The sequence below is a fragment of the Rattus norvegicus genome, chromosome 1, assembly GCF_021556685.1.
Source record: "Rattus norvegicus strain SHRSP/BbbUtx chromosome 1, alternate assembly SHRSP_T2T, whole genome shotgun sequence".
NCBI lineage: Eukaryota > Metazoa > Chordata > Mammalia > Rodentia > Muridae > Rattus > Rattus norvegicus.
The window spans coordinates 265,480,748-265,504,209 of NC_141534.1; the positions used below are offsets into that span (position 1 = coordinate 265,480,748).

The window sequence follows — 23,462 nt, forward strand, 5'->3', positions numbered from 1 at the left end:
AGGCCACCACCCTGCCTGGGGTGGGGGTGGGGTGGGGAGGACAGATAAGGAAATGGCCTAAACAGGGAACTACCCTGCCTAAGGTGAGGACGGAGAGGGAAGTGACTCGGAGAAAAGATGAATACCACAAATTCCACAAGATGGGCAGGACAGGGCCAAAGGAAGGAGACAACCTTCCCATTCGAGTCGGCCAATAATTTTAAACGTTGCTCAGGGTAACCAATCGCAGTCGTCCAACTCAGGCGACCACTGAATTTCCTGCCAAAATGTTTATAAAAAGTGTGTGCTTTGTGAACTCAGGGTCTCCTCTTGCCTTCGTGCTGGGGGAACCCCAACGAACGTTGGAACAATAAACCTCTTGGGGATTGCAGCAATTCTGGTCTCTGTGGTCTTATTGAGTGGGGGGTCTTCCAACAAACTCTTACAACATCTACCTGTGACTCCAGTTCCATGGGTTCTAACCTTCTGGCTTCCACAGACACCAACATGCACATGAAACACACACACACACACACACACACACACACACACAAAATAAAATTAATCAACAAATCTTTAAATTCTGATCAAACAGCAACACTTTAAAAGGATGTTTTCAGTGTCTTAAACCGATTGTGTTTGGCTTCCTTTGAAATCTCAGGTTGGTCGGGTGACACTGCCCTTCCTCTGTTCAGTAACAGGCAGCACAGAGGGAGCAGCCCCTCCCCCACAGATGAGGCAGCCCGCCCTCAGGCTGCTAAGTGGGCTGCTATTCTTTACCTGCCCAAGCTTTGCCCAACATCTGATTTGTGACCCCCCCCCCCCCCCCCCGAGAATCTAACAAAACATGCCCTGGGTTTCAACTCTGCTGAAACTGTCCTTGCAGTTGAATTAAACAACTTCTTCAGAATGCTGTCACCATTGGCTCTTGAACAAACTCCCTCCCAACTTAACACCAACTAGCAAGTCCCCCATTCTTCTTATTTTGCAACTTAGGGTTTTCAAGTGCTGGGGCAAGTCACTGAGACTTGGCAGAACTTTGGCAGAACTGTTAGGTCTGATGTCATGGGTGTCCCTTGCCATATGCAATCTCATTACTAACTCAAACCAGCCAAACAAACAAACGGAGCCGAAAAACAGACCAACGGGCTGCTTGAGCCTCAAAACACCGCGTTAAAATACTCAGAGAAAAATAAAACAGCTTAGTGCTTAGGCCCACATCCAAGAGTGAAAAAAATCACCATTTCTCATTGTTAACTATCACTTGCCCTCCTCAATTTCCCTGGTAAAATAAACTGGGTGCCCCTAAAATATATATTAATATTAATGACATAGTCACGAGAGTGTGTGGTGTGTGAGCACGTGGGAGAGGTCATGGGGGAGAAGGATAAGCACTTGGGGGGAGGGGTACACACACATACACATGGAAGCCAGAGAAGGATGTTGGGTGTCCTGTTCTACCTCTCTCCACCTTAGTCCCTTGAGACAGAGTCTCACTGAACCCAGAGCTAACCAGGCTGGCTAGCAGACCCAGATGATCCTGCTGTCTCTGTTCCTCACACTGCTGCCTCCTTATGTGGGCCCTGGGGATTTGAACTTCGAGCTCATTCCTGACCCGTGTGCCCGCTCCTTATGTGTAACACTCGTTCCTCTTCCTCACTAGCCTTTTTCTTTTAATGTCTCTCTTGCTTCTCTTAGATATTCTCTTTCATCCTTGCGTTTCTTTTTATTGGGATACAGTGCAGTCACTGTATGAGGGGTTTGTGTGTTTGCAGAGTTGCACAATCATCACCACAGTCCACTTCAGAGATTTTTTTTTTTTTTTTTTTTTTTTTTTTTTACCGAGGAACAGTGCTATTTGGCCATAACGCATTCTAAAAACAATGTTTCACTAGGGAGGGAATTGCTGGATCGTGTCATGATCCTGTGCTTAATATTTTGAGAAACCGACACAATGTTCTGAAGTGATTGTGAGAGTTTGCATTCGTAGCAGTCGATGACAAGCTGGGTCTTGTCATTCTTTGCTGATATGAATCTCACCCTTCCATCCACTCTCCCCGGATCGCAGATGAAATTCCTGGCGGTACTTGCCACTGGGAATCACAGTGGCATTTTATTTTAGGGTGACCCTTGTTTAGCCTCTCCTTCTAGGAAACGTACTGGGGGGAAAGCAGCCTTCAGAGATTTCCTTACAGTTTACAAACCATTAAGTTTCCACAGGATGGAGTAAGCCTGCAATCTGAGTGCCCAGTCCGGATAAGTCAAATGCAAACAAAATAGAGCTAAATTTAAGCCATAAACGTGGAATTTTGGAAGTAGAAGTCCTAAGGATTCATTCTCCATCGGCTTCCTTTCATAGATTTTTTTTTTTAAATCAGAACAAGACTGAGACCTGACCTGATCTGTTCACACTGAAGTCCCAGACAGCTCTGCTCAGAAAACACAGAAGCAGCAACCACTTCCAGAGCAAGGACGACATACATGCACGAGAAGATTCCGAAACGTTCAGGTGTAATGCATTCTAAAACTGAAACAGAAAGCTGGTAGCTGATTCTAGACAATTTTCAAAAGTGTGTTACTTTTATATAAAAAAAAAACTTAGATTTTGCCTAAGGAATAGAAAGCTGGTTGAACTTTTAGTAGCACTTAACCATTCTTGTAGAGGACCTGAGTTCAATTTCCAACAACCATGTGTCTGCAAACCAGTCTATAACATCAGCTCCTGGGGAAACATCGCCCTCTTCTGGCCTCCTCAGGTACTGCACTCACACACACATACAGAAAACTCACGTGCACATAATTTAAAAGTCAATCTTTAAAAGAACTTTGCTTAGATAGTTGTTGCTATGGTTTGGGGTACGATTTGTTCCCCTAGAGGTTTATAAATACTAAGAAATTGTGTGTCCTTTAAGAAGGAGAACCTAATAGCAATTCAGTAAATTATTTGGTACATCGATGTTGGTGAGGATTAAGGGTTCTGAGACCCGGGAAGTTCTTGTAAGAACCAGTCGCTACGAAAGAGAACCTGACTCCCCCTACTTTCTTGCTTCCTGTCTCACCACACGATTCTGACTTGCACACTGTCCTGCTGATGTGAGATGTCTACCTACAGGCCTTCAAGACAGGCCAGCAAAGGTCGGCATGTACTGAGCGTCCGTAAGTAAAAGGAAAATAAAAAAATCTTCAACACACAACACAGTCTCTTGTAGTTTCTTATAAAAATGGAAATTTGACTAATACGGCTTGCCAATTCATAAAACAAAGAGATTTGACGAACCTCATGTAAAATGGATATCCAAAATATCCACCGATACCAGGCCTAGTGTGGTGGTGCATTTCTGTACTCGTATCCCTCGGAGGATGGAGGCAGGAGGTTCAAGACTTCAAGGTCATCCTCAGCTACACAGTGAATCTGAGGCTAATCTGGGCTATGCGAGACTCTGTTTCAAAACACCCATGTGCGAACGCACATGCACATGAACACACACACACACACACACACACACACACACTTTTAAAATTACAATAAAATCATCTAGAGTAGAGTGACACAGTCCAATGTTGGCCCAGTAGGCTTGTGTGTTGTCCTACATGCCTCCCTATTCCCTGGAAGGATCTAAATTTAGGACATCTCCCCAGATAACAGGACTGATGTGAGGTGAGACATCCACTGACTTCAGAATTCTCATCATACAGAGATCTAGGAGAGAAGGAGAGAGAGAGAGAGAGAGAGAGAGAGAGAGAGAGAGAGAGAGAGAGAGAGAGAGAGAGGAGATACCAGACAAATGAACACCACAGCCAACAAATCTTTGCCTGTTTGCAGGCCTGTCAGAGAAACAGCAGCTTAAGGGCGGGCTCTGTGGGGCCTCCCTTTGGCCTACATTTACAAAATGAGCAGCAGATCCAGCAAGACTTCTGCAGAGAAAGAAAGACAGCATGGTGCCCAAGTTCCCTCATGGGAAGGTCTGGGAACAGTGTGCATTCTTTGACCCGAAACCCTTCACCTTCTCTCCTGCGAGAAGCTGGCTGTGTTTCCAGAAAGTGCTCTACAGTGCCGCACATCAGCCCTCGTCACCATCACTAACGGAGGGACGCCCAGGCCTGGCAGCCCCACAACTCCAGTGTACTCCAAACCCTGCCCCAGTGCGGCTTCTCTCAAAGCAAAGACTGCTGCCGCCTGCCCGTCCCGCACAGTCATGTAGGGGGTGTGAAAGGACACTGCCCATCCTCAGCTTCCTTTTGATCCTCGGAAGTGGCCAGAACTCTGCCTTCTGTAGGGTCATAGGAGCTGAGAGGAGTTCTGAATGCCGGATGCCTGGTTGATTCTTACTGGCTGTGGATGCTTTGGTAACGCGTTTCCTCAGTGGCGCGAGGGAAGGAATGACCAAAACTCCGAAGACCAAAGAAAAGAAACAAGAAAAGCACGTTTTACTCTCTGGTGTACAGAAAGAACTCTGTTCCCACGAGGCATTTTAAAAGACCTCAAGTCTCTACATCTAGGTAAATCATACGCTGTCACAGCAGGCGTCATCTTTGGAGGCCATCTATTTGACTGAACTTATGAGACAAGCAGTTTGCTCTCCCCGCGACATGAGGTGATTGCCCCGACCAGCATGCGGTCCCATCCGTCTAAGGTTCCGTCAATGCCCTCATTGTAGGAAGCAAGGCTCGCACACCTGCACATGCCAGAGTCCATTCGCCCCTCACCCCAGGGGCGGGAGGCCTTGCTGTTATGCTAAACAGTCACCTTTCCCGGATTCTTGGCTCGCTTTTCAAACCAGCTTCAGAGGCCCCTGGGTGAGGTTGGGAGGCACTTGAGCTCAGAAAACGCGTGGGAGAGGAAGATCTACACTCGATACTCCCTCTCTTGGCCTGCAAGCTGAGTGTACCCGGAGTGGGATGGACAGCTCAGGGGTTAGAGCGCGGCGCAGCTGTGAAAACAACCTGTCCCAGCTCCGTCACAAAGAGGCTCCAGCAGCTTTGCGACAGGGAGGAGGTCCCAGCCTAAACGGAGGAGCCAAACAAAAATCTGCTCTTGTGTGACCTCAGCACAAGGAGGTCACCGTCCTTCCTTTGAAGTTCAATGTGGGAGAGGGATCATGTGGGTGTAAATTCATGGAGGAAAGTAACGATTAAAAAAAAAAAAAAAAAACAGGGTTGGGGATTTAGCTCAGTGGTAGAGCGCTTGCCTAGCAAGCGCAAGGCCCTGGGTTCGGTCCCCAGCTCCGAAAAAAAGAAAAGAAAAAAAAAAAAAAAACAAGAAAAGACTCTAAAGATTTTTCTTGGGGTGGGTAGATGGCTCAGTGGATAAAGCTTTTGCTGAGAAAGCCTGAAGACCAAATTCAGATTCCCCAGGACCCACATAACAGCCAGGTAGGCATGGTGACACACTTACAATTGCCGTGCTCTAGAGAGTGACAAGGGGTCCCTGTCACTAGTTAGTTAGCCAGACCATCCTACAGATGCGTTCCGGGTCCAAATGAGAGCCTCGGACTCAGTAAGATCAGAGTGACCGTGGAAGACTCTGCGTTAGCACCCTCCTCCACACAAGAGGAGCATCCGTGGGTGACCAGGCACGTGTCCATGCACGCATACACATGGGGAAAAAATATGTCCTCATATACTTGGCAGGTGAAAATGGGCTTAACCTTTAGAACTAAGCTAAGGACATACTGGCAAATGGCAAGATAAAATAAAATAAATTGTGGCACTATGTACAAATAACAGTATAATGTCATTTTAGTCTTCTTTTTTTAATTTTTAAAAATTATGTATTTATTTATCTTATATATGTGAGTACGCTGTCGCTGTCTTCAGACACACCAGAAGAAGGCATCGGATCCCATTACAGATGGCTGTGAGCCACCATGTGGTTGCTTGGAATTCAACTCAGGACCTCTGGAAGAGCAGTCAGTGCTCTTATCCACTGAGCCATCTCTCCAGCCCCCAGCCCATGCACTCTTATTCCTGCTCTGTCCCTATAGCCAAAGAAGAAGTAAAAACCCACCCAACTGCCCCCACAAGGTATTTGCACAGTATCCAAAATGCCCGGTGAAGATGACTCTGATGGAGAAGGATTTGTTTCAGCTGGCGGTTTTGGAAGACTCCATTCATGAACACTTGTGAAGCCCAGCTGCGTGGCAGTGGAATCAGATGGCCAAGAAGCAGCTTCACATTGTGGTAGAGCAGGACATAGAGAAGCGGGACAGGATACACCCAAGAATACACCCCAGTGACCCACTTCTTCTACCCAGCCTAGCTTGCTCCTCGAGTTTACAGAGTGTCCCAAAATGGTACCACAAACCAGAGAGCTAGGCTTCAACCCACGGGCTCGAGGCAAACATTTCCTGTTCAAACTTTGACTATAGAATGAATGAGTGCACTGCTGTGGGTCCACAGGGCTAAGAAACGGAAACCCTTAAGAATGAAAAAAACACACTCCCACATCCTCACTCCTGGACACGGTGAAAGAGTCTGAGAGATAGGCCCTGGGACTAAAGAGAGCCTGGGCCCCTGAAGCATTCCCTCCCTCCTCCTCCTCCTCCTCTCTCTCTCTCTCTCTCTCTCTCTCTCTCTCTCTCTCTCTCTCTCAAATATTTTTTCACACAATATATTCTAATTATGTTCCCCTCCCTGGCTCCTCCAGTTCTTCTCCCATTCCTACCAAGATATTATAAATAAAAACAAATCAGAATATGACAAAAACAAACCAAAAAAGAGCCAAAGAAAAAGCACAAGAAACACATATAGACATAGACATGCATTTGCACACAGAGATGCAGAAATAACAAAAAACAAAAACAAAAACAAAAACAAAAGCCATAATATACATGCAAAGGATCTGTAGTGTGTGTGTGTGTGTGTGTGTGTGTGTGTGTGTGTGTGGTGTGTGTGTGTGTGTGTGTGTGTGTGTGTGTGTGTGTATACTTTTTTAATGTCCTAATTCAACAGCCAAAGATGTTGACTTTCATTTGTTTTGGCCATCCACTGCTGGGCATGAGGACTGCCCTTAAGAGTGGTTTGTGTCCCCAGTGAAACTCTCTTTGGAGAAAGCTAACTTTTCCTTTGCAATGGCTATGAACTGGTGATAGCATCTAGGTTAGAGACTGGGGTTGTCCCCACCTCTCCTTTCAGCTCCAGGATCTCACCGGGCACGGACTCATGAAGGTCCTGTGCATGCCGCCTCATTCTCTCTGAGTTCGGATACACACCAGTCCTATTGTGTCTAGAAGGCCTTGATTACTTAGTGTCCTCCATGCCCTATAGCTCTTAGACTTTCTGCCTTCTCACGTACAGAGTTCTCTGAGCCCTGAGGAGAGGGATTTGGTGGAGACATCCCTTTCAGGGCCGAGTCTCCCAAGTTCTCTTGTTTTGCATCATGTCTGGAGTGGATCTCTGTACTCCTTCCCCTCTGCGGCAGGAGGAGGTTTCTCGGATGATGGATGAACAAAGCACACATCTGTGAGTGTAGCAGAATGCTGTTAGAAGTCATTTTATTGCTATGTTCCTTTAGAAGAACAGTAGTACTGGGGTTTACCCTATGCCCCTGGCCTATCTAGTCTCAGGTCTGTGCCCCTCAAGCAGTGCCGAATATGGGTTTCATATCGTGGAGTAGACTTTAACTCAAATCAGACATTGGTTGGTTCCTTCCAAAAGCCTTGTGTCATAGCTGCACCAGCGTATCCTGCAAGCAGGTCACTCTTGTAAACCAAAGGATTTTTAGCTAAATTGGTGGCTACTTTCTTTCCTTTGGTAGCATGCAGAGCCCTTCCCAGGATCAAGAGCACTGGCAGGGGTGTAGGGTCCACCTTGACGACTCTGCATTCAATGAATTGTGTCGTGTGCTCTTCATCAACGGAGGCCCACCATCAGCTTATACGGAGCAACCAGTAGTCATGGCGAGAGCCTGGGCTGTTTGGGGTTCCCATGGGACCCCTTTGACCAACAACTCAATTATATGTAACCCATTCCCAGGACTGGAAGCTTCATTTGGCAGCAAGAGTACCAATTGGGGTTCTGCCTCTGTTATTTGGCATTTCATTCAGATCCCTTTGAGATTATATATATGTATGTATGTATATGCAACATCTATTGCACAAGATTTCCAAACAACACCTCAAATGGCCCTTAGTTTTAGCTGTCCACCCTCCTGTATTCTCTCCTCACTCCTCTCTTCACTTTTCCTCACTTGATCCTCCCATCCCAGTCCCCAGTCCCTCATCCATCCATAATTACCTATCCTCCCTTCTTAGGGAGCTCCATCCCCTGGCCACCTCTATCTCTTACTGTCAGCCTAACCTCGATGGTTATACAGATTGTAGCTTGCTTATCAATGACCTAACAGCTGACATCCACGTACAGGATAATACATTGCACATTTGTCATTCTGAGTCTAGGCTACCTCTCCAGGATGCTGTTTTCCAGTTCCATCCAGTTCGTAATACCCCACTGTGTAAATGGATCACTTTTTAAATCCATCCGTCCATGAATGGACATCTAGGTTGTTCCCAGTTCTGGCTATTATGAATAGAGCAGCATTGAACCTGACTGACCCAGTGTCTTTGCAGTAAGATGAAGCCTCCTTGGGGCATATGCTCAAGAGTAGCTGGAACTTGAGATAGATAGATAGATAGATAGATAGATAGATAGATAGATAGATAGATAGATAGATTCTCATCTTCCTGGGGAACCACAACATCGATTTCCACACAGGCTGTATAACTTTGCACTCCCACCAACGATGGATGTGTCCCCTTACTCCACAGCCTTGCCAGGAAGAGCTGTCATTCGCCTAATGGATCTTGGCCATTCTGATCTAAGTAAGATGAAGTCTCAAAGTAGTTTTGATTGGAATTTCCCAGACGATGAAGGACGTTGTGCATTTCCTTAGGTGTGCCTCAGACATTTGAGATTTCCTCTGCTGTGAACCTTCTGTTCACATCGATGCCCCATTTTTAACCCGGATTATTTGTTTTCTTGATTTCCAGTGTTTTAAAAGTATATTTTGGATATTAGCTCACTATCAGATGTAGAATAGGTTTTAAAAAAAATGTCTGTTCTGCGGGCTGGTGATTGTCCCACTGGCAGGTCCTTCCTTAGCTGCAAAAGCTCCTCATGTTCACGAGGTCCCGTTTGTTAACTGTTGATCCAAATGCCTGTTATCAGTGTTCTGTTCAGAAGGCCTTCTCCTGCCAGTGAGTTCAAGGCTGCTTCCCCCACTTTCTCTTCTTTCAGGGCCAGTGTATCTGCTTTTATGTTGAGAGCTTTGACCCACTTACATTGAGTTTTGCGCAGGACGGTAAGGATGAATCTATTTGCATTCTTCTACATACAGTCATCTAATTTGACCACCGCCATTTGCTAAAGATGTTGTCTTTTTTTTTCTAATGCATATTACTAACTTCTTTACCAAAATCCAGGTGCCCATAGGTGTGTGGATTTATGTCTGGGTCTTCAATTTGATTCCATCAATCTGCTTTTGTGACAGTACCATGCTGGTCTCACTACTACAGCTCTGTAGCACAATTTGAGATCAAAGATATCTCTAGACGTTCTTTTCTCATTCGGGAATGTGTTGCTACACAAAGCTAAACATTGTCCTTTCAATTTCTGTGAAGAGCTGCGTTGGGATTTTGATGAGGACTGTATTGAGTCTGTAGATTGCAGACGTGGTGGGGTAGCCCTTTTTACTATATTAAGCCTCCCAATCCATAAGGGTTCCTGACTTCTAATGACATTCTTTCTTGAACGAGTCTTGTTTCACAGATATATTAATTAGGTAAAAACTCATAGCCCATGCACTTTTCTGTAGATATATTTCAAGGGACAAGTGCTTTAAGATGCTTTTAGAAGAAAACACGGGATCCTACAGACTGACTTTCTTTCTTTCTCTCCCTCCTCCCCCTTTTCATTTTTGTTTTTCCTTTTAGGGAATGCTGGGGATTAAGTGAACATTGCATCTTGCATACACTAAGCACGAGTTCTACCACTGAGCTACATCCAATGATTTCATTTTTCATTTTTATTTTTGACACAGGGTAGCCCTACATTGCCCAGGATGCCTTGAATTGGGAATTCTCCCCCCTCCCCTTAATCTCCTAACTTGATGGGATTACAGCCTCCACCACTGGGCCCACTTTAAAATAGTGTTGGATCTGGGCCCGAGATATAGCTCAGTTGGAAGAAGCATGTTTGGCAAGCATAAGGCACTAGGTTTGATTTTCAGTACCAATAAGCCAAGGGTGGTAACACATGTCCGTAATCTTAACACTTGAGGGGTAAGAAAAAAAAAAAGATCGGTTGGGGATTTAGCTCAGTGGTAGAATGCTTGCCTAGGAAGCGCAAGGCCCTGGGTTCGGTCCCCTGCTCCAAAAAAAAAGAACCCCCCCCAAAAAAAAGAAAAGAAAAAAATATCTTTTTAATTTCTTATATTAGATCCATAAAGTGTGTGTGTGTGTGTGTGTGTGTGTGTGTGTGTGTGTGTGTGTGTGTGTGTGTGTGGTTTTTGAGACAGGGTTTCTCTGTGTAACAACCTTGGCTGTCCTAGAACTCACTAGACCGGGCTGACCTGGAACTCACAGAGATCCATCTGCCTCTGCCTACTTAGTGCTGGGGATTAAAAGCAAGCACCACCATGCCCAGCCAAAATATATATTCTTTTTTTTAAAAGATATTCATTTATCATATATAAGTACACTGTAGCTGTCTTCAGATACACCAGAAGAGAGCATCAGATCTCTTTACAGATGGTTGTGAGCCACCATGTGGTTGCTGGGAATTGAACTCAGGACCTCTGGAAGAGTAGTCGGGTGCTCTTAACCGCTGAGCCATCTCTCCAGCCCCAAAATATATATTCTTTAAAAAAAAAGTTTGATGAATTCAATTGCACAAAAAATATCTTAAATTAAGGAATCAGAAACAGCGACAGCGAAAATGCTGTAAACAGTATATAAGAAATTGCATCATAAAGTCGGAGTGTTCATTTTGCCAGGATCTGAGACATTCCTTTGCAAGTGGTATTCCTTGGATCCTTGTAACCGCCTCTCAAGGACAATGCTGTGATCATCCCTATTCGAAACTAATATTTGAAGACACTCAGGCACTTCCCTACAGTCATTTTACTGCAGGAAGTAAGAGTCAAGTTTAAGAAGCAGTTGAACTCAGGAGGGTCTGGCATGTAGGCGTGTAGGCGTTTGTCAACCAGGTATACGGAAGGTTAGGGGTCTGAATTGAGGGCTAAGATTGGGGTCCAACTTCCTATCTCCACAGCGTTTTCAGATAGAGTGAGTAACTACGGTTATGGTGCCCAGTAAGCTTAGACCAATGGTGTCACAGCATTGGTCTTGCACTCTGCATCCTGGTCTCTGGAAGGCAGCCCAACCCCTGAGCACAGCTCCTCCCACCTAAGGATCTACCTTTCTCTTTAATTAGGTCCAAGGTGGATCATACCTCCGAAGACAGTGTGTCTTCCCTAGGCTGTCCTGCGAAACTTTCCCCAGAGTGACTGTTCATTTTGCCCTGTCCAGCGTGGCGACCACTGAGTCATAGATGACTCTTCTACACCTGCAGTGAGAGGCGTGACTAAAAGCTTCTGCCTGTGGCTAGCAGCTACCACACGGGACAGTACAACCTTAGGCTTCACTGACGTTGTTTTGATTAGATTTCTTCCAGAGCTGAGTACAGCGGTTGATTGGTTTTCTGTGAATCCTGTCTTTGGATGTGATCCATTAGCATAAGAAAAGAATTAAAAACAAGGAAAGTCTACTTGTGTGGCCCAAGGATCAGTGCCGAGCCCCAGAAGAGAATCATCACAATGAATTCCTATTAACAACAGTTTCTGGCTCAAAATAACAGAAGGAGAAAACACAGCCCCGGGCACTTGGATACTAAGCAGCAGATGTTCCCGTTTCAAGGTCCAGGTAGAACTCGGATTCCAGGAAGGAGCTAATAGCTTTATTGCGGTACAAGTCCTCACTTAGGGCCCAGCTGAGGGCAGACATAAGTCCTGGCCAAGTATTCAGAGCCCTCTGAGGCCTCTCTGTCATTCCCTATAATCCTCCTGCAGCTCAGCCTGCCGCTCAACGTTCCACAGTGCAGGTCCCAACCGGAATCTGGAGAGGTGACGTGTTCCTCCAGTCAGGGGGAGGGGAGATGCCTGGGGAGCTAACTAAAGGCACTGAGGAGGACATTCCTGAAGGCCTTGAGCTCTGCTTTCCCTTAGGTAGGCCCTTAACACCGTTGCTGAGACTTCCTCTGAACAGATCGCAGACTAGCAGAAGGTGAGAGAGCAGGAGCTGAGCGGAGACACCTCTGACACCGGTGCAATCACCAAAGCTTGTCCCTTAGGGCCTGTAGAGAAGTTTCTGTGAGACAGCGTTCGGAATAGGGCAGTGCCAACTGGGGCACGATCACCATTAGACAAAGGAAGCTCTAGGGGCCCTTGACAAGAAGCAGGAAAGGGCTAAGAGGACTATTAAAGAAAGGTTTCCTCTCATATCCCGGATCTAATGGTGACGTTTAGACAGATGACAGTGATGTTTCAAAACAAAGACAGGAGTGACCTAGAGACTGAGGGGTGCAGGCACCATGCCTCCGTGGTCTGTCTGCACATTAGGTAGTCCAGGAAGTATTCTGTAGGGTATGGAGAGGCACTGGCCCATTTCTTTAGGTTAAGGTGAAAGGTAAAAGATAAGGAGAGAGCGAGCCTTTATCACACAGGATGCCCCAGCTGCCCCCTGAAGATGTCCCTAGGCTGGATCCTAGGGAACAGCAAAAGCAGGAACTTAGCGGATGACTGAGCACATTACAGAAGACACCTTGATGTGCTGTCAGTCCTTCCTGCTCCAGGAAGAGGAAGTGGATGGGGTTCTTATGCTGCATCCAGCCTGTGAAGTAGATCCCATGTCTGCCTCCCCCAACACGCACGCACACCTAGCCAAAGACAGGAGGTAAAAGGTTCTGATTTTTTTTTTTTTTAGATTTATTCATTTATTATATATAAGTGCACTGTAGCTGTCTTCAGACGCACCAGAAGAGGGCATCAGATCCCATTACAGATGGTTGTGAGCCACCATGTGGTTGCTGGGAATTGAACTCAGGATCTCTGGAAGAGCAGTCGGGTGCTCTTAACCACTGAGCCATCTCTCCAGCCCAAATGTTCTGATTTTTAAAAAAGGCACTTGCCATCTCTCTGTGAAGCTCTTTTCAGGAGACAACAGGACGTACCCTCCTTCCTCCTGCCCTCTTTCTCCTTCACCTCCAGGCTCTGCCTCAGCAGTGGTCCCCACTGGTCCCCACTGACTCCTCTCCTTCATCAATTACTCTACAGATGCTAGCGACCTGTTGACACTGAATGGCACAGAACCAGCTAAGGCTCCATCTCTGTGATGTCCTTCTCTCTTTCAGGGACTTCTTTTCTCATGAAGCTTTCCTGGGACACTTTCAGACAATTCCGAGTCGCCGCTTCTCCCTCCCGTCCTTGTAGGGATCAGGCTCCCTTCTCACTCAGCACGTGCATACACTACCCCGGGCTCTCATCATGTTCCCACTCACCTCCCCCATTCTCAACTTCCACATTGGTATCTCCAACCCAAATCCAATTTTCTGAGTCCTGGTTCCTGAAACCTGAACGGCGTGGCCCAAACACTCAGCAGGCTTTACGAACACAATAGACACAAAACACAGATTGTCTTCCCTCCCCCTGAAATGCCATTTTCTTCCCGTGCTTTCAGATGTTAGGTATCAGTCTACTCATTAACAAAACACAACCCCTAAGCAAAAGCACATCTCTCTGTCTGTCTGTCTGTCTGCCTGTCTCTGTCTCTGTCTCTCTCTGTCTCTCTCTCTTTCTCTCTCTCTCTCTACACACACACACACCCCATGTACCTCTCTCTGATACCAGGCATGGCTATCAACACACCGCCTCCCTTGGCCAAGAAGTTTGTTTTACGGTAGGTAGACATTCATCCTCCCACCATCCCTGACATAGCCCGTGAGAGGCGATACTCACTGAGAAAGAACCGCTTCACTTGTATAAACCCCTGGGAAGCTACATCATCACCCTCTGTGTGAACAGGATGAGAAAATTCTGGACACCATTGAACAACGAGAAGCCATTCTATGATCAATGGGCAGCAGATAAGACAAGACAAAGCAGGGACCCTGGAAATCCAAGAACAAGAGAAAAGCTGTCTCTGGTAGCACTGGTTGAACTACTCCATCAAGCCTTGCCTGGCAGACATGACCACTGGGGTTGTTAATAAATTCTTTGGAGGGGAGGTCTGAGGTGTAATTTAGTGGTAGACCACTTGCTTGGGTTGAATCCCTAGTGACACTAAATAAATATATAACTATGTAAATAAAAAATGAATAAGGGGCTGGAGAGATGGCTCAGTGGTTAAGAGCACCAACTGCTCTTCCAGAGGTCCTGAGTTCAATTCCCAGCAACCACATGGTGGCTCACAACCATCTGTAATGGGATCCGATGCTCTCTTCTGGTGCGTCTGAAGACAGTGACAGTGTATGCATATACATAAAATCAATAAATGAGTCTTTAAAAAAATGAATACACCCCTTTCGGTTTTAATAAGGTAGGAATTGAAGCTAGTACTTGCGACCAAAGTCTCCCTTATTAGATCCTTCGTAACCGTTGAAGTGAACTCAGCCCTGAAAGGTCATGAGCTCTGCATTCGCTTCTGAATAACAAAGCTCCGTGGTGTAGCTAAACTGTGTTTCCTCATGAAGTTCCCCAGTGTCGTAGCTACACGTCTTAGAGGCCTGCAGGAATCAATCGCGGGCCTCGTGAAGCGTCTGAAATCGATAGGACTTAGCTGAGTCCTTATTTCAGTTTCCCTGTCTCTACATCCAGGTGATAAAACATGCTCCCTTCTCCCAGCCCTGTGATCACTAGTCATAAAGAGCATTCAACTTTGTGTGGGTTTGTTTTCCACCATCAAGAAGCACAGGCTGTGAGCCTCTGCAAAGCCTCCTCACCTGCTGAGGGGCAGCATCTCATGAGACACTTGGGAGAAGCCTCTGTGTCGGTAACATTGAGATGATCTCTACTGAGGTGTCAAAATCAGAGGTCAAACTCCCACTCTTCACTCCCAAAACGAACTCATGAGGCAACAGTAATGCCTTGGAAATGAGAGTGTGGAATTGGATCGAGAACTTTTAGCCACGTGGTTCTAACATTGGCAAAATGCGGCCCACTGGGAAGTGTGTCATGTGTGTCTCACTCACCATCCACACACCCGGTTTACTGAAATGGCTTACTCTGTCTGTTTTGTCTCCTTAGATTCCATAATAGACCTAGAAAACGACCCACTTGGTTTCTGCCCCATATGTGATCATTTAGTCACCAGATAAAAAACACATATAACCTTATATTTACGAAAAGCCTTAAACAGTACAAGAGCTGTACGTAGCCTCTATGCTATTAGAATCTACTTTCCTATCAATAATCCCGAATTATTGAATTATTACTTATTGCTTACGATATGTTGGAGATGGATTCTAATGCCTTGATTCAATCGGGAATCTGCATATCCAAACATTGAAGGTTCTTGTCCCCAGTTGGTTTTTTGATCAATCAATAAAGATGCCAGCAGCTAACGGCTAGACAAAGGAGATGCGGGACCATTAGAGTTGCGTGGACTAGGGCACAGGGTGGAGGAGACAGAGATCACCATGATGTGATCGGAGAAGGAAGAGATTTAGAGCTGCAGAGGAAAGATCATCTGAAATGTAGGTGAGAAGAGAAAATGGCCCCAGAACAGCTGCCCCTGGGCAGCAAAGACCACTGGGCCCCACAAAAGGTAACGGGCAGCAGAGTTAAAGGTCGATTTAGAAGGTGTTGAGCCAGGAGTACCAGAGGGAAAAGTATGTTAGCAGAGGGAGGATTAGCACTGCCCAGCCTTTGAGTAGCCAAGACATTTCAAAAATAAGCTTGTGTGTGTGTGTGTGTGTGTGTGTGTGTGTGTGTGTGTGTGTGTGTGTGTTTCATTAAAGAATTGAGAGTTCCTAGGGAGGTAGCTGGAAGTGGGCAACCCGAGGCAGCACAGAGTGGTGTAGCATAAAATTCACTGACACAACTTTGGTCTTAAGTCCAATTGGCCAGCCCTTAGGGCCACATTCTTCCTGAGGCACCTAACCCATGACCCATGGTGACTTCTCCTTCCTCCTCCTGTACCTTCTTCCCAAGTTCATGTAACTAACCCCCCTATGCCTCTTCTACCCAGCTATTGGCTGTTGGCATCTTTATTTACCAATCAGAAATAACTTGGGGGCAGGGTCATTCAGCATCTTACCTTTGGACTCTCCTGTCTCTGGGCAACCAGTGGAGGCGGGGCAATCAGCATTAGAATACAAGCACCTACAGGCCAACCCACTACACAGAGCACTTAGCATGGCTGCTGTTCCTCAGACCTGAGCTTGGTTGCCAGCACCAATGTCAGGAGCCTCACAATCGCCTGTAACCGCCTGTACCTCGGCTCCAGGCAGTCTAACAGCTCCGCAGGCACCCACACACCCCGGCCTAGTCCAGCCACCCCTACCTACACCTCAACCTACCTCTAGGATCCTGCCAAGCCCCCCTCTGCCTAACCGCCAGCCCACTGACCCCTACCATGCCACATCCAACCTCTCCACCCAGAAAAATCTCACCTACACTCCAGGCTTGTACAAGGACGCACATCCTGTACACCAGACCAGGCCACCAGATTTCACTGTACCTAAGCCATTTCTGACTTCTAGTCTCAACTCTCTCTCTTCCCCCCCCCCCCCTCTCTCTCTCTTTCTTTCTCTCCCCCCCCCCTCTCAGACTCAGAACTAACAAAAGAGGTCTACATGCCTAGATCTTATGGGAAACACACATACGATCAAACCAGGATGTCTCCTCCAACCCAGTCCTGTAGAAATGTCTGCCAATGAGAATTACCTGGATGGACCCCAGGGAATAGAATTTAAAGCAACAACCATAGACGTCATCGAAGAACTGCAGGAGTTTGAGGATGACATGAGGAAACAGCTCAAAGCAATGAAGGAGAAAGGACTTAAGGAGGATGACTGCTCCAGTGATGCTAAAAAAAAACCCCACAAACCAGGCTGATGGAAACGAAAATAACAATCCAAGGCTTAAAAATGGAATTTAACAAAGAGAAGGAAACACCGAAGGGGCCTCAAGCTGAATGAAGACGAAATTGAAACCCTCCCCCCCCCAAAAAAAAACACTACTAGAAAACTCAAAGAAAAGCTTCACAGGTAGAAAGAGTCAAGCAGAAGAGAGGACAGGTCTCAAAGATAAGGAAGATGATGTAGACCAAATAAGCAAGGAGTATGAAAATTAAAGAAAGATTAAGGGCTGGAGAGATGGCTCAGTGGTTAAGAGCACTGACTGCTCTTCCAGAGGTCCTGAGTTCAATTCCAGCAACCACATGGTGGCTCACAGCCATCTGTAATGGGATCTGATGCCTTCTTCTGGTGTGTCTGAAGACAGTGACAGTGTACTCATCTAAATAAAATAAATAAATCTTTAAAAAAAAAAGAAAGATTAAATCTTCAATTCCATTCTTAACCACTGAGCCATCTCTCCAGCCTCCCTATTTTCTCACAACAATCTTCCCATTCTCCTTTAGAGACTATCCACACCTACCCTCTGTCCATGTGGCTCAAATGAGCCTGAACCTACTTCAAACCCTAATCCCTGTCTTAGAGAAAGTAATAGAGAAAAGGTTCAGCCCTGGTTAATCCAAAATCCTTTGCCTGGAAACAGTGTCCCTCCAGCAGGGATTCCAAATTCAGTCCAAGGAGTCTTGGTCCTGGGACTTATGTTGAAGTCATTAAGGAAAGAAAACTGTTTTCACGGAAGGTGCTAAGATTTGAAAGCTCAAGCCTACGGCTGCCAGGCGCCATTTATCACTCACCGAGAGACTCAACTTGTCAATGTCAATACGAGAAAAGAACAGATGTTAGGGATGGATGGAGTCTAAGTCCTGACGAATCCATCTGACAGAAGCCTGCACTCCTGCCTACCCGTTAATTCCACAAATCAATGTCACCCTCAAGGCAGTTTCGGTCAGCATTTTGTTACATATGTGAACAAATACAAATTCAAAGTCTGAATTAGCACAAAATAAGTTGGAAACGAAATTGCTCTCACTATAACACATCTCTCCCTTGCGTGCGATCTACGTTTGTGAGTGAAAGTGGAGAGTAAGCCAACACCAGCAATGGCTCGGTCTCCACATCTCTAGAAGTGGGGAACTAACATCTGAGCCTGCTAATGTGTCTTGTCCATACACGAGTCATCTGTCTTCACAGAGTAAAGATTGATTAAAAAGATTTTTTTTTCTTCTGAGACAGGGTCTCCTGTAGGCCAGGTTTGCCTCAAACTCTCCATGTAGCAGAAAGTGAGCCTGAACTTCTGATCCTTCTTCAGAGTTGGGGATTGCAGGCGTGAACCACCACACCCGGTCGATACGATCACCTCTTTACTGGGCACCTCTATGTTCCTTCCATCTCTGCAACGTCTAGGGTGTGTAAACGTCTGTTACCATTGCAGCCTGTTCCTTTCACAACCTCTCTGTTTCCCAAAGCACCCTGCCCTGTTTACATCCATACAACCCTGAACAGCCAGAGATGAATACAGCACTGTTTTACAAAACCTGAAAGTCCGCCCTGAACCAGATCAGGGAAACCAGCTCCCTACCCTCCTCTTGGGAGGGCAAAATGGGATCAGAAACAGGAAAGTCCTTGGGAAGGGAAGAAAGTCTATTGATGCCAGATGTATTATTACAAAGCCAAACCTAAGCACACAGTGACCTTGCTATCACCCCCAGAGATGAGATACTTAAACATCAGTCCTGCTCCATCTCTCTGCCCGGAGGAAAGTATGTGGGGGCTTTTCCAGCAAGGTTAAGCCTTGCATGTGTCTGACATCACATCACCTTTTCCAGAAGGGACCCATCAGGAACAGAAGAATGACATCTCCTTTATTCTTTAAGAACAGCACCCTCCGATTACATTCAACCCAGGCCAATCCAAACGTCAGAGGATAATTGTAGAGCTGTCAGAATTCAAAATTTATAGGCCGTGTGGACATATGTGATGGTTTGCTGAGGGAAATGGATTCATCGTGTGTGCAATCTATGGCAGCAGATAAAACATCCTGACAATATTACACACTTGGGGGTGCAGGGGCTGAGCGTACAATTTTGAAGGCATGCTGTTATGACATTTTGGAAATTCCAGAATCTGTACTGAGCAGAAGCAGAGGTTACAGCAGGGCTCCTCCGTTCTGCAGCTGTGCAGGACCACAGAGAACCCATCCGTTCCACAACACGCACTGCATGTTCTCTTTTCTCTCTGTCAAGTCATGGAGTTCGTTAAAGGGGTGTTTCATAAAAATTCGATTGTGGTTTAAGACAAGTTCGTGTGACAATAATAGTGATCCTTTCCGAGGTTCTTAAAACAATGCAAATAACTCTATTTAGTTTTAAATTCCAAAACTGTGGAAATTGTAAGCCGAAAGCCAAACAAAAGGTCTGCTTACTTCTCTCCAGCTGCCAGTATAAATGCCTGCTCTGTGTGTGTGTGTGTGTGTGTGTGTGTGTGTGTGCACATGCGTGTATGTGCATGTGTGCACGCAAGTGTGTGTGTGCACGTGTGTGTTCTCACTTGAGACTTCTGTACATTCATGCATGCATGGATGTGTGCATGTATGCATATGTGTGTGTGTAGAAACCACAAGAGGAGAACATCTGGTGCTCTTTACATCCATGTCTTTCCTTCTGTCTTACTCTCTTGAAACAGTTCCTCACTCTCTGCATTCTGCAGCATGTAATTTTTTATTTTTATGCTTTTGTTAGTCTGGTGACCCACAACCCCCAGCAGTCCACCCCCGCACTAGAGTTACCGTCGAGTGTGGCCACATCTGATTTTATTTTTTAAATGTGAGTGGCCCTGGGGATCTGAACTCAGGTCCTCGTGATTATACAACAAGTGCTGTTACCCGCCGAGCTATTTCCCCGGCCCCTAATGTCTGGCCTTTCTGTCAGGAAGAACCTTGTATTCTAACATGCATTTGATTTCTAGTTGGAAGAGGTTAGCGCGTGAAACTCTCACAGAAAGTGCAGCTTCCTCCTCCTCAATGCACTTCAGATCTCTGAGGGCTTCTTCTGTAGAGACTTTCACACATCTGCTATTTTAAACCTCACAACAGCTCAAACAGAGGATTAACCATCACACCCTCATTTACAGAAGAGAAAACGGAGGCCTTGAAATGCTTGCCCGGTTTCCAAGCAGGTGGTTTTGGCGTTTGAATTCAGAGGTTTCCACCAACACCACAGGCATCCAACCTGACATAGGCAGGGGGCACTTAACGCATTATTCACTGGTCTCCGAGCATGTACTAGTCCCTGTGCCCAGCACTAGTTTGATGTCATGGCCGGTATTTTTTCAAAGGTAGGTAGTGGCACATGACACAGGCCCAAAGCTCCAAGTTGGGATCAGAATGTGTTGGCATTTGAAGTTTTTTTTTTTTGGTTCTTTTTTTCGGAGCTGGGGACCGAACCCAGGGCCTTGCGCTTCCTAGGTAAGCACTCTAACCACTGAGCTAAATCCCCAGCCCCAGCATTTGAAGTTTTGCTTCATGCTAAAATATGGATGTGAGGAAAACTCCCTTCCCTCATGGGGATTGACCAGAACAAGCAGACGGGGAGGTCTGTCTTTCTCAGTGAGGTTAACTTGATCCCAGAAATGGTGGTGGTTCACTCTAAGCACAGAAACAGAAAGAAGGAAGGTCAGCCAAGGAGGCAGATCTCTCTATGAACCAAGGAAAAGCAAAAACAACCAGAATGGTCCAGCTGGGTTTTAAAGAGCTTGGGTCTTGGTGTGGGAATGGGACTGCTGTGTGTGGATCATTTCCAGGGGCGGGCTAGCTCTGGACTCTCGTAACTAGGGCTCACAGGTCTCTGGTGTCTGGCCATTGCCAGGGCTTAGCAACCTCCCCGCCTACCCATAATGCCCCTGTTGCCACTAAGCGGCCCTCACTACCTTCTCCTCACCAAAGCTACTTTTCAGGTCCTCTGCTGAACCACGAGCTCACCTTTCTGTCTCTTGCTCTCTATGTGTCTTTTGGCTTCTATTCTACTGACTAATTCTCTCACATGATGAGTTCGGACTTTTGAGACAAAACATCTGGTTGGCTGCTCTCATCACGGTTGGCTTTTCATGTAGAACTTTTGCACCGGACTCCCTGATAGGCTGTGAGCTGACCTGCGTACTAGCTGTCCTGCCTGCTCAAAGGCTCGTCCGAGTGCTCATTGGCTATAACTCTGGAGCTGGAGCTGGAGATAGGTACGGTCCTATGGAGCAGAGCAAGACCACACCTACCTGTGCGTAAAGAAGAGCCAAACAGGCTGCGGCCTTAGCTCTGTGGCAGAGTGCTTTCCCTTACAGGAGGCCTTGTGTTCTATCCTCAGTGATGCAAAACTGACTAATAAAGATTTAAAACCTTAAGTCCGAGCCTGTCTCCGCCTCTCCTCCCCAAGATTGGGTTTTTCTGCGTAACGTTGGCTGGCTTAAAACTCTACACGGACCAGACTGACCTCAAACTCGTGAACATATTCTTGCCTCTGCCTCCAAGGGTTATAAATATAATGAAGATATAAATGAAATGTATATGAAATATATAAATTGTTTATAAGTGAAATAAATGTATAAATATAAACGTGCTGGGATTATTAATATAATAAATACATATGAAATATATAAATCATTTACAAAGGAAATAAATATGTAAACATATAAATAAATATATAACTACTAATGTGCCAGGATTATAAATATATATACCACCCAGCCGGGACCTTAAGTCTATTATTCCATCAAAGAACAAGAGGGTTTTCAGATAAATTTCAAGATCCTCGGTTAAATCTGAATTTACTTTTCAAAATTTTACTTTATTTTATGTGCATTAGTGTTTTGCTTGCATGTGTATCTGTGCATGGGTATCAGATCCCTCTGGAACTGGAGTTTCAGTTGTGAGATGCTATGTAGGTGCTGGGAATTGAACCCTGGCTCTTTGGAAGAGTAGTTAGTGTTCTTAACCACTGAACCATCTCGCCGACACTTAAATCTGAATTCTGATAAAATGTTCTAACAGCGGTGCATGCCAAAACAGTGCATGGGGCATGCAAACATTATTTACTGCTTATCTAGGTTTATGGCGTACCCCGCATTGACCTGTTAAATACAGACATGCTCTATGAGGGGGCCAGGAGGGTTCTTAGGATGACAGCCCAGGCATTGGAATTTAGAAAAACATAGCTCAACAAATGCCAGGGCTTGGCAAGTAACTCAGCTGGGAAAAGCACTTGCCATGTGATCCGAGCTGGAGCCAAAGAACCTAAAAACAGCCAGATGTAGTGAAACACATCTGTAATCCCAGCATTCCCACGGCCAGAAGGGACGCAGAGACAGGGGCATCCAACTAGCTAGGAGTGCACAGAGCGGCAGAAACAGAGAGAGCCTGCCTTCCCAAGAGGAAGAAGAGAACAGCCTCCTGAAAGTCATCCTCTGACCTCTGGAGAACTGCTGTGGCACAGGTGTGCTGTAACACATATGTGCGCATGCGCGCTCGCGCACACACACACACACACACACACACACACACACACACACACACCCCACAAGTATAACAGCAATACAATAAATAAACTTTTATATAAAATAAAAAAAATTTAAAATTGATGTAATCCCTCACCTGAAACATAAAAGGGACTGTTAAGATGTGGCACGTTAGTGGCAGCTGGCCATCATGACGTGGACCCTCCAAATAACTTCCATGATCTTTGCCATAGAAATTGTCAAGGAATTTATGAGGGGGACTTCAGCCTGGCCTGATTAAACTGACCCGGTTGGAGAGACTGAGAGTCCTTGTTGTGACACCAGCATAGCACCCATTTCAAACTTGACAGCCTGCTGTGGGTCCATAGCCTGGTTCCGGGTCAGCAGCAGCGTCTCTGGCATTAGCACTGACTGGACTTTGACTCCTTGTCTTAGGTATATGGCCTCTCTCCTGTTTTCTAAATCTCTGCTAGCAAATATGACTATTGAGAGGATGGTGAATGGTCTGGGTACTGCAGATGCTATGGATTAAGATAAGCATGAAGGGCTGGGTGGTGGCTTCATCGATTAAGTGCCTGCCACGTGAGCACAAGGACTGAGTTCAGGTGCTCAGCACCCACGCAAGGAACTCCGTGAGCAATGCTTTGCATCTACAACCTTAGCATGTGGGGAGGGGAAGGCAGATGCAGGACTTTACTGGGTAGCCAGTCTAGCCACTCAGGGAGCTAGGGAGCTAGCTAGAGTGTGCGCATGCACACACACACACACACACACACACACACACACACACACTCACACCTCAAAGGGAAAATGATAAAAATGGAATGAGGAATGTGTGTTGCAGCCACCAAGTGAAA

The 23,462-nt window shown here is 46.1% G+C and overlaps 1 protein-coding gene across 1 annotated transcript in view; it reads right to left on the minus strand.

Moving 5' to 3' along the window:
* Positions 1 to 2,376: 2,376 nt before the first annotated feature.
* LOC108349045 (uncharacterized) overlaps positions 2,377 to 23,462 on the minus strand; it is an 88,813-nt gene continuing 67,727 nt past the window's right edge. The window contains exon 5 of the mRNA XM_087609865.1: positions 2,377 to 2,506. Within this exon, the coding sequence (XP_087465991.1) occupies positions 2,501 to 2,506 (6 nt within the window). The 3' untranslated portion in view covers positions 2,377 to 2,500. The remainder of the gene's footprint in view (positions 2,507 to 23,462) is intronic.